Source organism: Pleurodeles waltl, chromosome 4_2 (genome assembly GCF_031143425.1).
Source record: "Pleurodeles waltl isolate 20211129_DDA chromosome 4_2, aPleWal1.hap1.20221129, whole genome shotgun sequence".
Taxonomy (NCBI): Eukaryota; Metazoa; Chordata; class Amphibia; order Caudata; family Salamandridae; genus Pleurodeles; species Pleurodeles waltl.
In genome coordinates, this window is record NC_090443.1 from 1042641736 (window position 1) to 1042657314 (window position 15579).

At 49.3% G+C, this 15579-nt stretch overlaps 1 protein-coding gene across 1 annotated transcript in view; it reads left to right on the forward strand.

Annotated features, from left to right (window-relative positions):
• LOC138293689 (transmembrane protein 176B-like) overlaps window positions 1–13908 on the forward strand; it is a 47141-nt gene extending 33233 nt beyond the window's left edge. Inside the window, exons 6-7 of the mRNA XM_069232997.1 lie at window positions 11225–11344; window positions 13633–13908. Coding sequence (XP_069089098.1) covers window positions 11225–11344; window positions 13633–13731 — 219 coding nt within the window. The 3' untranslated portion in view covers window positions 13732–13908. The remainder of the gene's footprint in view (window positions 1–11224; window positions 11345–13632) is intronic.
• The last annotated feature ends 1671 nt before the right edge of the window (window positions 13909–15579 follow it).

Sequence of the window (15579 nt, forward strand, 5' to 3'; positions counted from 1 at the left end):
CATTCTGACCGCGGCGGTCCCCGCCGCGACCGACCGCTACTTCTCCACTCCGACCGCCACGGCGGTCATGACCGCGGGGCTGGAGTTTGCGCACTCCGGCCCGGCGGTCGTCCCAAGACCGCCAAGGGTATTATGACCCTGCCTACCGCCGCGGTTTCTTGCGGGCGGGAACCGCCGTGCGAACCATGGCGGTAAGCACTATCGGGGCCAGGGAATTCCTTCCCTGGCACTGATAGGGGTCTCCCCCACCCCCCACTACCCAACCGAGTCCTCCCCCCACACCCTCCACCCCCCTGCCACCCCCCAGAGGTGGTACGAACCCCCTCCCCACCCCGACATGCACATACATGTACCCCGACATGCACACACCCCCAACATGCACATATACACACCCCCTACACACACATACACAACGGGGACACATACCCGCACACATACATGCCGACATGCGCACCTGCCGAACAGCACACATTACCCATAGACACAGCAGCACCCCCCGCCCGCATACACGCACTCACACACCCCCTCTACACACTCACACGCACACCCCCATGCACGCCCACATCACACAACACCCCCCCACCCCCTCCCCTCACGGACGATCAACTTACCTTGTGCGTTGGTCCTCCGGGAGGCGACGGGAGCCATAGGGACGTGACCGCCAACAGAAGACCGCCAACAGAAGACCACCACACAGAAATGTGGGTCGTAATTCTGTGGGCGGTGTTCTGCTGGCGTGGCGGTGGAGGTTGACCAGTCTCCACTTTCCCGCCGACCGCCAGTGTGGCTGCTGGCGGTTTTCCGGCGGAACGCTCCCAGCGGTCAGAATGCGCACAGCGGCACACCGCCGCGGTCGGCGGTCTTCACCGCGGCGGTAACTCGGCGGTCTTGCGAAAAGACCGCCAAGGTCAGAATGAGGGCCTTTGTCTTCTGAAGAATGGCAAAGCATTCCTTTCAGAAAGACCGCTTCATATCTGCAGTTCAAGGTCTCGTACTTTCATTGCTGACGGTCACTGAGGAACGGATGTTGTTCTTATGGGAATCCACAGGAAGAGTGGGACCGAGAGCCGTGAACAGTGATGATTACACACGGGCACGAAAGTCCAGTAAGTGAGGTAAAGGAGAAATGAGAATGAAGCCCTATACCCGCCAAAGCCAGTCTTGGCAAAAGTACGATGCAACCTATTGGCAAAGGATCTTGAAGCCTGCAGCTGGAACCAGACGCAAGTGGAGAGCAACCATAATAATAATTATTATTATTATTATTATTATTATTATTTTTTTTAAATAGATGCTCACACTCCGGAAAACCAGGTAGAGCAAGCCCTGGGGCCAGGGCATAGCTGAAAAGCAACCAGAATATTTCAGAATAGCTTTTGGCATTTGTCACTGTTTGTTGCGCAGACTATAAAATCAAGAAAGACATCCTTTGGCCACAATCTGGGTATGAAGGCACCATAAGGTTGTAATAGCTGTTTGGAGAAATGTAACCAATTTGATTATTAGTAGAGCACATGGACTGACCGCACTTGAATGCATTGCACAGGAACAACACGCATGCAAGACAGTATGACCAGAAGGTTTTTGTCACGTGTAACAACTTCCTCAAAGGTGAAAAATCATAGTTCCATTACAAAGATGCGGCTTGTATTTTTAAAAATAAGTTACTGCGAAGGCGTTGAATTCTACGTCTTTTGCAGGCCGGATTTGTTTCCTTTTTACTTCAAATTGTAATTTGCTAACTTTTGTTTTTAGCCTTTTATGTTGTTGTTGTAGCTATGTTCAATATTGGGTGACATGAGGGGTTGTATTTTGAAATGTTTAACTGAATGTGTATGTGGGGGTTTTGCCTTAAGTGTGTTCATAGCAGTTTTTTACCCTACCCCACTCTCCCTCCTCCCCCATTATTGGCTGCAGTTGATGCTACTAATAAATTCCAAATTAAGGTTTTCTGGCTCTAGTATATTATCAAACCATTCCTTTCCTTTATAACCAAGCGAGACCATTTGACATTGCCAATGCTTGTTCTAATTAACATGAATTCAAAGGCTGGGGAAAGACACTAGCCAATTAATGGATCTGGATAGTGGGAGTGGTTGGGGTGCAAAGATGGGTTTGGGTTCATAACGGTAATTCTTGCCAATGCCAGGTTCAGTGACTGGTCCAGGTATTGCATGATCTGAGTTCTGCTTAGTGTTAGACAGCGTAGCGTCTCTCAGTGAGTAACTATCATCCCTTACCCTCCTCGACCACTCTGTTGTGGCTTCAACCCGCAAGTCATGAGGGCTAGTAACAACCACTTGTGATCTGACCACCCCACCTGAAGTCAGTGATGCTATAAACATTTGATATGTTCTTTCTCTCTCTTAGGTTATCATTTAGCTTGGTTGATGTTATTTCATACCGAGTAACCTAGTACTTTACTTTGTGCCAGCTGAGACCGGCAGGTTACCTTTTATCGCACGTGCCACACATCAGTGGTGGTAAGTCCTTTGCTGTTCAGCTAGCACACTTCTGAAATTCATTGCTGGCGTTCATAACAGCAACTGAAGAGCACCTGGAGTTTTCGAAGTCACTGAAAATATGACTCTTAAGCGTGTACAGCCCGGAACAATACTACATGTTTGTTCTTCACAAGACAAAAGTATTTAATGTTAAGATGCTGATGATGCTGTGGCTTTCCTGTCCTACAACTGACGTGGAGAGGTCTTCGATTCTCCTACGATTAATCACTGTCATCTTAGAATCCCTCAAGCTTTTAACCTTAGGATTTTAAGATTTCCTGTGCCTAACCATGGTTTTGTCTCATTGTGGCGTTGAAGTCCTGACCTTAGATTTTGGTGGTTTGGAAACCATTGTGTTGGATCAGAGTGACCTTCAGAACCATGGCCTTTGACCATTGTTATTAAAAACCCTCGGGTTGGGTCATGGTGAACTTGAACTCTGGCTCTCGGTCCTCGTGGTCTTGTAGGCCTCTCTTTTGATGGCTCTTGTGGACTGGCTTTGTTGCTGTCATCACAAGTAGTAATCAGTGGTTATTCAGAGCAATTATTCACCCTTGGATAATGTGATGACATGGCTGGACTAGATACCCATATTTCTAATATGGGTCACAAGAATAACAAGTGGCTGTACAATGGGGTTTAACATACGGTGTGGCGTTATTGTGCTGTGGTGTAACATGATATTTGTTTTACTTGTGATATCGCATTCTTGAATAATTTCAGAGTTTGTGCTTGCCACACGTGTGATCTTGTTCCGAGTGGTGGTGGGTGTGGTATTGGGTGGTTCGGTGATGCCTGTAGTAATCCATAAGAGGGTCATTTCTGTATGAAGTACAACATGAGGTGGTTCCCACACAAGACCTGTATGGAGCCGAGCTATTGGCATTAAGCTCTTAGGCAAGCTCGGAAAAGAATAAGGGCAAGTGTTTGAAAAATTGCTTGGTCTGTCTAAAAGTGCGATGGACCCGCGATAAGATTGGAAGCAGATTTGCAGGCTTGGAATTTCTTGGCCTTCAAATCTACTTTGAGGTTCTGGGATAAACTGTGGACCATGGAGGCCCAAAAGGTATCGCTCCTTTGTGCAAAGGAAATTGTAAAGAGTGAGCTAACTTGGGCAGTGCAGACAAGGAATAGGTTAGGGAAACTAGCTGTGGCTATACAAATGGGAAATTTTAAGCTGGCAGCGGCCTCCCACCTCTCGAAAAGCAAATGGAAAAAGGCATGCAAAAGGGAGACAAGGCTATATGACTTAAGGTATGTAAGAGGTAAACCCTCATGTAATTATATGTGGGATTCCTGGGATAATCAGAGGGCTTTCCCGTATTTAGCTGCTGTTGGAGGCAGCTCAGTCCGGTTGACTCAAGTATTGGCCCAGCCTGGCAGAGCGCGGTACTCCTGTCCTGTACACCCACTAGATAACCCGTGCTCAACCTTATGTAGCTTGGCACAGAGCAGTCCGGCTTATCTCGGAGGCAATGTGTAAAGCAACAGCACTGCATGTTCCTACAACACCCCGGCTGAACAACCCCAAAAAGATTTCACATGGGTTGTATGTATAGTAAACTTGTATTCAACACACACACACTTGATCAACGCAATTCAATCATAGTGTGCATGCAGCGCATAATAGACAATGTAAACGTAGGCATGAATCTCAATGAACAAAGCAACACATGATAATAGGCCCTACTGTGTTAAACATCAATCACTGTATATACGTTTGGAGAAAATGCACATTCCCTCCCTGCACCCACATAAGATGCCCACCCGGTGTTAGCACTAGGCCCACCCTCATGTTCCCCCACAATCAGTGTAACCTATGTAAATCAGGGTGTTCCCCGGGGCTGGCAGCAGGAAAAAATGTATACCGCAGTGCTCGCACTCTCCATCCCAGACCCACGGCCTCAGCCACACTAGTAAAGTGCTATGTCAATCTTAGGACCTCGCTGGCAGAACCAGAACCGTTTCTCCATTCTGGAGGTGCTGAACTTGGTTACTATTTTGCAGCATTGGATCTTCTGGCAGGGCTGGGCACCTCCGAGTCTGTCGACTGGTCTCAGGGACCACAGTGCACTGGGCCAGGGTATCAGTTGGCACAGGTGCGCACCCACTCACTCTTATACACACTTGCTTCTGACACCCTAATGGGGTGCCCTGATAACTAGCAAGTGGATGCCCGTCTGCTTTCAGACTCCCTGTGCCCCAGTCTGCCCTCCACCTGCCGCCCAGCACTCTAGTTGCCCTCCCCACTGCAACCCCCATAGTATTGTAGTTTACCCTGGGCACCTAGCCGCTCCCAGCTAAGTCACTCCCCAGGTGTCTGGGTTAAGATGGGAGATGAGAAAAACAAAGGCCAGCAGACAAACAAGGCAGAGATGTTCAGTCTCCAAATAGGAGGTTCACTCAAGTCTACTAAACTTGGATGGTGTGTGAACTTTCACCCTGCATTGCAAGAGGGAAAGGACTCCGAGTCCTAGACTGTTTGTAATATGGTGCCCCGATGCAGCTTTATGCATTGGTTGGGCCTCTGACTTGGTAACCGCACATGTGTATGGAGCTCCCCAGCACCCCTTAGTGGGGTCTATCCAAGGCCCGGGGCACCTTATGCAGGTCGGTGTGGTCTCCACATTTGGGTAGCACCCGCACTTGCCCCATACACACAGGAGGTTAGAGCCTGTGGCCAGGGCCACTTATCAGGGGTCTGTCTCCTCCCTGGGGTCCTGGGCTGCTTCCCTCCAGAGGAGACCCCCCTTTTAGGAGGTCTTTCCTACCTGTCAGATCCTTTGGGATGCACCTGTCTGGCTTTACCTCTCCTTGTAGCCTCTCTATCTGGTCCCTACGTTGATTGGATAGGGCGCCCTCAGAGGTGGCCCCCCTTCAAGGGTTACTCATCCTGGCCGCAGGCCTACTCCATCAAGCCATGGACGTGGCCACAGGTGTTGGCAATAGGGGCAGCAAAGGTGCCCATACTTCTGGCAACCAGGGTTTCTCCCCAGTGCCCTCTGCCACGGTTAACCGGTGTGCTGTGCCCGCCGTGTCTTCCTACTACAGGTAGGGCAGGGGACTTAGTCCCCTCTGCCAGACACCGGGGAAGTTTGCTGAGTCCTAAGACCCAGCACAGGGAGACAGTATAGGAAGAGGGGAAAAAGCTGAATGTTTTAGGATCATTGCCTAAGGAGAGCCATGTCCTACAGCGGCCTTGCCCAGTGCCCAGTTACGCCTAATTCTCTTAAAATTCTGGGTAGCTCTGAATGAGCGCCATCTAAGGGCAGAGGAGTTTAATGTCGTTGTGAATGCTGAGAATATTTGTGCATGTGGATTAGGATTCCAAAATGTTAATGTTCATCTTTTATTAGATTGCTTGTACTTTTATAGGTCACGTTTGTGATTTTTAAACTACTTTTTATAAAATAGAACATTTCTTGTCGGACTGAAGCACCAGCACTTTTGACGAAAAATTGAATTCTTGGATGTGGCATGTGCCCCTGCAAGCAAGCTTGAACTAGAAATACTGTGATGACAATCATTGGGTTTAAGTTGCACGTGAGGGATTGGCTGGCAGAAGTAATGGGAGAGACCTGAGGAATTTGCTTGTTTGGGCAGAGTGCTTTGCTAGGGCCCTGTGGATAGTAGGGGTTTCTGTAGTGGGTAGTGTGGAGTGGGGAAAGGGGGTACTATTTTAAGAGTATGTATTTGTTTTGAAGAGTTTAAAAAAAAAAAAAAAAAAAAAAATCTAAACATAAAAGAACTTGAACTGTATGGAGCGGTGATGTGTGACTTTGTAAGGGTTGTGTATTCCTTGCAGAATCTACAAAACAGTAGTCACAGCTCATGAAGTTCTACGAGAGTGGAACTTTCATATAAAATCTAGTGTTTTCATTTTGTACGAGTGCAATTTGTGTCAAGTCACTTGTGGGATCAGTCTAAGTAGTGTATTCAGGAAATGTGGGAAACTCGACAAACTACTGCTCAATAATCAGGAGCTACAGGAGTCTGTGCTCACCTAATAATCTTTGCACACTCCTTGCGTAACCCCCGGTTTGTAAATTTTTTGCAAAATTTGTGATATGAAGAACATTAAACTTTCAAAGGTGAACGCTCTCTGCCTGAGCTTTCCTTCCAGAGAGATGAGTTTACTTCAAACTAATCTTACTTTAAATCCAAAAATATTTTCCATGTGCTTCATCAATCAATCAATCAATTAGGGAATTTGTAAAGCGCACTACTCACCCGTGAGGGTCTCAAGGCGCTGGGGGGCTGCTATTGCTCGAACAGCCAGGTGGGAAGCGTGTTCCTTGTCTTGGCGGAGAGGTGCGAGAATGATTTGCCGCCGGTGGTTGTTCTGCAGATGCATGGGACTGTGGTGAGGGCAAGGTCGGCGAAGCTGTCGGGGTGTAGAAGGAGAGACGTCTGTTGAGGTATTCTGGTCCGGTGTTGTGAATACCTTGTGAGTGTGGGTGAGGAGTTTGAAGGTGATTCTCTTGTTGACGGGGAGCCAATGCTGATCTCTCGTGGGCTGTGATGTGGTGGGGGATGTCCAGCATGCAGAGGTGTTCTGGATGCGTTGCAGTCTTTTCTGGAGTTTGGCCGTGGTTCCTGCTTAGAGGGCATTGCCGTAGTCCAGTTTGCTGCTCACAAGGGCTTGGGTGACTGTTCTTCTGGTTTCAGTGGGGATCCATTTGTAGATCTTCTGAAGCATGCAGAGGGTGTTGAAGCAGGAGGAGGAGATGGCGCTGACTTGCTGGGTCATAGATAGTGAAGAGTCCAGGATGATTCCCAGGTTGCGTGCGTGATCGGTGGGTGTCGGTGCGGTTCCCAGTGTGGCAGGCCACCCGGAGTCATCCCATGCGGTGGGGGTGGAGCCGAAGATGAGGACCCCAGTCTTGTCGGAATTCCGTTTAAGACAGCTGTTCTTCATCCATTAGGTGATGGCCTTCATTCCTTCGCGGAGGTTGGTCTTTGCGGTGTTCTTGGTGAGGAAGAGGATCAGCTGGGTGTCATTGATGTTGAGGTTGTGAGAGCGGGTGATGTTAGCGAGCGGAGCCATGTAGATGTTGAAGAGGGTTGGGCTGAGGGACGAACCCTGGGGTACGCCGCAGATTTTGGTGGCTTCAGAGCAGAATAAAGGGAGGCGGACTCGGAGTTCTGCGGGTGAGAAAGGAGGATATCCAGTCCAGGGCTCTGTCACTGATTCCTGCGTTGCTGAGGCGTTTGCGTAGGGTGTGGTGGCAGATGGTGTTGAACAGGGCTGAGAGGTCCAGGAGGATGAGGGCTGCGGATTTGCCGTTGTCCAGTATGGTTCTGATGTCGTCTGTGGCGGCATGAAGGCAGTTTTGGAGATGTGGTTGCTGCGGAATCCAGATTGGGATGGTCCAGAGTGCTGTTCTCCTCAAGGAAACGGGTCAGTTGTTTGTTGACAATTTTCTCTATGACTTTTGCCGGGAAGGGGAGCAGGGAGATGGGCCAAAAGTTCTAGAGGTCCTTTGGGTCCGCCTTAGGTTTCTTGAGGAGGGTGTTGATCTCAGCGTGTTTCCAGCTCTCCGGGAAGGTGGCGGACTCAAAGGAACTGTTGATGATCTTCTGCATTTGCGGTGCGACAATGGAGCTTGCTTTGTTGATGATGTGGTGAGGGCAGGGGTTGTGTGGTGAGCCAGAGTGGATGGTGTTCATGATTTCGATGGTGTCGTTGTTGACGTGGGTCCAGGAGAGCAGGAGGCTGGTGGGTGGTGAGTCTGTGGTGTCAGTGGTTGACGGGGGGGTCTGAGTGCTGAAGCTGTCATAGATGTCTGCGATCTTGCGGTGGAAGAAGGTGGCTAGGGAGTTGCAGAGGTCTTGTGATGGCGGATATCGACATTGGAGCCGGGGGTTGGAGAGCTCCTTCACGATGTTGAAGAGCTCTTTGTGGCTGTGTGCGTTGTTGTTGATGCGTTCTTTGAAGGTGGTTATTTTGGCGTTTCGGATGAGTTGGTGGTGTCTGCAGATGGAGTTTTTGAAAGTTGTGTAGTTGTCCAGTGTCTGATGTTGGCACCACTTCTTTCTGAGTCTTCGGCATGTTTGCTTAGATTCTTGAAGGTCGGCGTTGAACCAGAAGGCCTTTCTGTCGGTGCGTCGGTTGGAAGGAATTTTGATCGGGGCAAGAGTGTTGGCACAGTTGTCGATCCATTGCCTGAGATTGTGGGCTGCTGTGTCAGTGTTTTGGTGGTGTCGATGGATGGGTTCCGGGAGAGGGTAGTGATCAGTTGGTCTTTGGGAATCTGTTGCGGTGATTTTGTGTTGTGGGTTTCTCGAAGGAGAAGTGGATGTAGCGGTGGGCAGTCCAGTGGAGTTTGGTGGTGTGGCTGAAGGAGACGTGTTTGCTGGCAGAGAAAATGGGGGCAAGTATGTGTCCTGCAGAGGTGGTGGGTGTTGTGATGAGCTGTTTGTGGCTGAGGTTGGAGAGGTTGTCGAGCAGGGTGGTAGAGTTGTTATCGTTGGTGTTCTCGAGGTGGAAGTTCATGTCCCCAAGGAGTATGTAGTCTGTGGATGCGAGAGCGTGCATTCTGATGACGTTGGTGATGGAGTCGCTGAACTGCTGTCGGGGGCTTTGTAAAAGAGGGTCCCTCGGAGGGTGGTGTTTGGGTCGGTGTGGATCTGGGAGTGCAGGTGTTCGGCGGTGTTGAGGGTGTCTTCGGTGCTGGTCGTGATCCTGAGGGTGTTCTTGTGGACGATGACAATGCCTCTTCCTGGTCTGTTGGAGCGGTCCCTGTGGGTGATATTGTAGCCATCCGGGATGGCTATGGCGATGTTGGGTGCTGAGGAGGGGTTCATCCAGGTCTCGGTCAGGAAGGCGACGTCTGGGGAAGCTGAGTCAAGTAGATTCCAAAGTTCAACAGCGTGTTTGTGGACGGAGCGGGTGTTGACTAGGGTGCATCTGAGATGGTTGCGTCCTGCCTGGGAGGGTCGTTTGGGTGGAGGCTGGTGAAGCTGCAGTTCTGGCAGGAGAAGGGTCCGCAGGGGAGCTGCGGGGTGGCTTGATGGCAGGCGGGTGAGCAGCCGGTGTTGAGGGCGTGGAGGGTGATGGCGTCGTAACGAAGATGGGTGTAGTGGCGGTGGGGGAGCGAGAGCCAGGGGTTCTGGTGCTGGGTGCAGTTCAGGCACAGACGGGCTTGCCTTTGGCGTGCCGGCTGCGTGCGGCCGCCGCCATTAAGTAGGGAGGGGAGAGAGAGGACAGCTGGTAGGCGGGAGCGGGGGTGAAAAAACGGCGCAAAAAAAGGGGGCTGGGGCAGCATCGGCGGGAGTGCAGCACGTGAGAGAGGGGAGAAGAGGAGGGGGCAGGGCCGCAGGGGCAGCAGCGTTGGGGGGGGGGGGGGAGACAGGTGGAGCGAGAGTGCGAGAGAGTGGAGGGAAAAGCGTAGAAGTAAAGCAAAAGTCAGAAAGAGCACAGAGGAGAGTGAACGGCAAAATGGGGCACAAGGGGGCAGACACGGAAGAGAGCACACAGAGAGCGAAGCAGAGAAAAGGAGGAGAGGGGCAGCTTAGTAGGAAAGCAGAGCTCTTCCACTAGACAACAGGAATGAGGCGCAGGCAGAAGCTTGCGGGTGGAGGAGGGCCTCGAACTCCTGACAGGGGTCAGGAGTTCAGAGGAATGAGGGCTCTACTTAGCAGGATGAGCTACGGGAGGCAGAGCAGTTGACTGACCAGGTCAGTGATATTTCTCATTTTCATCCAAGAGAAGATGATTCTGGGTCAGTGTTTGTTTGTAATACGGAAAGATGTGATGCCCAGTGGAAGGCGACTGAGACCAAAAGTCTTGTGTCGCTACTAATAATATGAGGTCACTACTGTAATAATGTAATGAGGAAACTGTTGGCCTTTAATATTGTTATTCAAACTTCAGTCACTGCAAATGCCCAGCAAAGTTCTCTAGCCTACGCTAAGGTTTGTTTGTAGCCAAGGTGTCAGGGCACCAGGATAGAGTCCACTCTGAGGTTTGTAGCCAGGGTTTCTGAGGGTCAGGGCATCGGGACAGAGTCCCCTTCTTAGGTTGTAGCCTGGGCTCCAGAGGGTCAGTGCACTAGGACAGAGAGCCCACTCTGAGGTTTATGAAGGGGGAAGGTGTGTGTGTGTGTTTTTTTTTTTTTTTTTTTTTTTTTAAACCAAACGGGATTATTTTCCTATTGTGACCTTCCAAAACATCCAGTCCAAAGCCTTTTAATACAAAGATGCCATTTTGCTGTCAAATGTCCTCAGTTCAGCTGATTGAGGGAGGGCTAAGGGTATAGAAGGTCTGTTGATACTTTGATTCTGAATTGGGGACGGAAGTGGGAATAGCAACTTAAGTGACACTCTTAAGGGCTTATAATGTGACCCGGAGGCTAGAAAGTGACACCGTGCCTTGACCCCACTCACATGGGGATGAAGTTAATATATGGAATAGAGAACCCCCAGCATTATGTAACCTGAATACTGCATCATCAGAGTTTGACAACTTTTGAAATTCATTCGGCCTGCGCTACGCGTTTTACCAGGTTTATGTTTACAATACATTCCTGGTAAATTGTGGTATCTGGATCACTCGTGGTCAGGGCACTTTATCCCACATAGGTTTGTGCTGCAGTGCATGACTCGTGCCCATTTATTGGCCGCATGAGTTATAGACGTGTCTTCAGTGCGCTGTATTAATGTGCCTAGAGGTGTTGGTGATGCTGCTGACTTGATATTGTTCATCGCATCTTTTGCAGAACATGTTCAATGGCGTGAAGGTGATGGTGCTGGTGGCCACCTGCCTGGCTCTCTGCATTTCCCTGTACTCTCTGGGCTCTGGAATCAAGCGCCTGTGCTTTACATGTGCCCCTAATACGGTAATTATAAGAATGTTTTCTATTATATCTGTAAAGTTGACAGGTCGGAGTGGAGAGCGCAGCCGAATTTGGTAAATTGTAATTGTAATCGTATTTTATATAGCGCTTACTACCCCTGACGAGGCGTCGAAGCGCTTTTCGATGAGTAGCACGCTACTCCGGTACCCAACAAGAATTAGTGATGGATTAGTATAATTTAATAAGGAGTACAGTTTTAGTATTATTATGAGTTAATTTGAGTTGCGGATATGCGAGTTTGTTAGTTAGATTGACTGGAGTAATGGAGGGGTGGAGGAGGAAAGAAATCCAGAAGTGTTAATTGGGAGTTTATCCTTCATTTGCTCAATCCAAAGGCTTGAGATGAATAAAAGGGGGGCGGAGGGGAAAGAGGATGTGGAAGGGTTAGGGAGAGCATAGTAGCAGGGTGAGATGAGTGCAGGAGAATTTAGTAGGGTTGTGTGGGAGGTCACAGAGGTAGAGTGAGGTTTGGTGAGTTAGATGTGGGGGTGGAGGGATGAGCTTAGGCAGAGATATTTAGGAGATGAAAGTGGTTGAAGGGATTTGGGATGAGTCCGAGTGAGAATGGAGGATAGTTTGATAGAGACATGACATAAGAGCGATGAGTAGATAAGTGTGATAAAAAGAGAGCAGAAATTCATAGAAACATGCCAGGCACAGAAACAACATATACACATACATACACATATATATATATATTTATACACACATACACACATATCTGCACATACAATACATAATTAGAAACATGGGTAAAAAATACTTAGTCGTCCATCCATCATCCTGGTAAAAAGGCGGGAACTCCCCCACCTACCTCGAGGGTGGACGGGGCGTGGCCCAGCGGGCGGAGCCCACAGGTGCTCCACAAAGGGAGAAACCCTCCACTCTGTGTCTCCAGCAGAGGAAGACAGAAACCGCGCGTCCCAGTCAGACACAGACCACGCTCCAGCACATCATCAGCTCACCTCCAGGAAGGATTCCAGATCCCCTCCGCCATGGGATCTCTGAGCGCACAGCCAATGTAGGAAGTTGGCTCTGTATGTGCGATTTCAAAGTAAGGAATAGCATGCACAGAGTCCAAGGGTTCCCCTTAGAGGTAAAATAGTGGTAAAAATAGATAATACTAATGCTCTATTTTGTGGTAGTGTGTCCCCCCCGGTGCCCTACAAAACCCCCCTGGTCTGCCCTCCGAAGACGCGGGTACTTACCTGCAAACAGACCGGAACCGGGGCACCCCCTTCTCTCCATTGAAGCCTATGCGTTTTGGGCACCACTTTGAACTCTGCACCTGACCGGCCCTGAGCTGCTGGTGTGGTAACTTTGGGGTTGCTCTGAACCCCCAACGGTGGGCTACCTTGGACCAAGAACTAAATCCCACCTCGCGGTACCCTGTGAGGCGTGCAAGGTCTATGCTTCAAGACTGTACTGTGCTACCTGTGCGGAGAGAGATGCGTTTATGTGAAAACCGAACATATTCCCATATCCCCACTTTAATGTATAACGCGAAGTGCTTGTAATACAAATCTGACTGCCACTCATTGGGAGGGAGGCTGAGATCAGAAACCTCGTGTTACACATCTGCACAGTCAAGGTTAGGTTTGAATCTGTGCACCTAGTGTAGAAAGGATTATAGCACAGCACCATGTTGTGTTGAGCCACAGTGTGACCCGGCTACTGCATATAATCCATATTTTGCAAATTTACAACCATGTCGCCATGCATGGAAATTAAGGTGTCAGAAGCCTACACCGCAGGTGAGCACATGGCAGGAAGAACAGTGAGGTGTTGCAGTTTGTGCAGCAGCTGGCAGACATCCATCGACTGAATCCTGCTCTTGCATGTTCAGGTTGCATGTGGTTAAGGATGGTTAGAGCAGGTCTTGGTGCACCCTTGCTCATTCTCTTGTTCTCTGTCTTCAGTCAGGAGGTATAACGCACTCCAAGCAGGGGTGGGTGCAGTGATATTGGGCTGGGAACTTGGAGGAAATGACCTGGATTTCACTTCTCATCCTGTGTAGGGTTAGGGCTATTTTCACCACCCTCCCCCAAACCAAAGGCAGGTCTTGACCAGTCCAGACGACCTATAATTCCCACTACAGAAGGCTTCTAGGTCCAGTTCTGTGGAATTTGTATTCAGCTCTACCGCTTTGATTCTCTCCTCTGATTACCCATCCCTGCCGTCTGCTCTATGATCATGTCAGTTCCTCTTCTGTCTCTCCTTTGTCTTTACATCCGCCTCCTGCATTTAACATCCGCTTGGATTTTTTACAGGAGGAGGAGGAGCCCACCCCGGGGCAGGACCGCGAGCCGCTACTGGCAGCCAAGCCCCCGGCGTACACAGAGAAGTGCTCAGAGGTTCAGACCGTTTAGATGCTCAGCAAAGGCAGAATGTCGCTTGCTTTCACGTTAATTGCTCACTCCCGCTTTACCAATGATGATTTATAGCCCATAATTCATGATTTAGGTTAAATGTCTACTGTGTATAACTGTGTAATGCTATCCCAAAGTAGTTTGTACTTCTAAAACAATAAAGGATTTAGTTAAGCAGTCTTGTATTCTGATATTTATATTAAGTTCTTTCATCTAGTGATGTACATTTCTCACTTTGGGAGGGAGAGTGTCAGTTCCAGGCACTGAAAGCAGTGCTTCAAAGAGCATTAAAAAGTTGGGGGTGAAGGGAGGGTTCTAAATGGGATGTGCCCTAAGAAGCTGATCAAAACAATAGTCAAGGCCTCTGTAACTAAGTGCGAGGCATAAGATACTTAATATAGCACCCCTAGTCTATGCTATAGCTGAAAAACACTTCTAGGGAGTACATGGGCTCCCACCCAGTGATGTTGGGACCGCTTAATCGTGACTTCGGAGTCCTCATTGTGCATTCAGTAATGGGGCGTGTATGTGTGCGGTCTATTGTACCTCTGTTTAGGTAGTGTGTTTGGATGTCTAAGATCTGAGGAGATCAGAGAGAGCATCACCTGCAACAAAGACATGACATTTAAAAAAAGGCTCCTTTTATTTTAAAAATAATACATCATGTGTATATACATGCTGCGGGTGTGAAGGTGATGTGTGTGCAATGTAGGTATGAATGATTATGGATAGGATTCCACTCCCAAGTGCACATGTACCCACAGCGCAAGGTGTTGTTACTTACCAGTGAGCCACATAGCAACAAAGTAACTAGACTATGTGGAAGAGGTGACTGATGGAAAATGTAGCTGTCTCGTGTTCTTCCAGGAAAGTCCGCATATGCCTCCGTGCAGCAGCCCCTGGCATTACATAAACTTTGCATGTTGGTGTAGGGCGAGTGGTGTCTGTTGTGGTAAAGGTGTGCTGCGTGGTGAGGTGGTTGAAGTGCTGTGTCTGTACAGTTCGTGGGGCATACCACATGATGGCAGTGGGAAAAGGCATGAAATTTCCTTGCCACCCTTTCCGCAAGTGAGTGTGGCATGGTGATAAACTGGTGCACTCTTCTCGTTGTCCGAGGTGACTCTTTGGCACGCCCTAGTCAATTAATCAATCAAGTAATCAATCAATTGTATTTGTAAAGCGTGGCTTATCACCCCGGGGGGGGTATCCTGGCGCTTGAAGTTGTTGTTGTGTGTTCGAGCTACTCCTCGAAGAGTCATGTCTTGGTGTTTTTTCAGAATTAGAGGAGGGCTGGGTGGTGCAAAGGTGAGGGGGTGGTCATTAACAGTTCTTGGCAGCTACTTAGGAAAAGGATTGCCCTCCGCAGCTGTTGCGTCGGATTCTCATAACATGGGCGAGCGTTCTTAAGCAGAGCTCCCTGGTAGGCTGGTGGAAGGAGTCTACAGTTGATTAGCTTGGATCTGATGTTGTGGAGGGCTTTGCAGGCAATAATGATAACTTTGAATCTGCATCACTTGTGCAAAGGCAGCCAGTGTAGACCTCTGAGGTGGGGGGGGTGATGTGGGTTCTTCTGGGAAGGTCTAGTACGAGTCTCGCTGCTGTGTTTTGGATGGTCTGCAGGCGGTGGATGAGCTGGGCGGGGAGTCTGGCTTAGAGGATATTTCCGTAGTCAAGTTTGCTGGTGGTGATGCCTTGAGTGACCATCTTTCTGGTTTCCAGGGGGATCCATTTGAAGATCTTCCGTAGCATGCAGAGGTTTTGGAAGCTGACGGAAGCCACAGATTTCATCTGTTTTAAGATGAGTTTGCTGTCTGATGCCAGGGTTGTGGGCATGATCCGTCGATGACT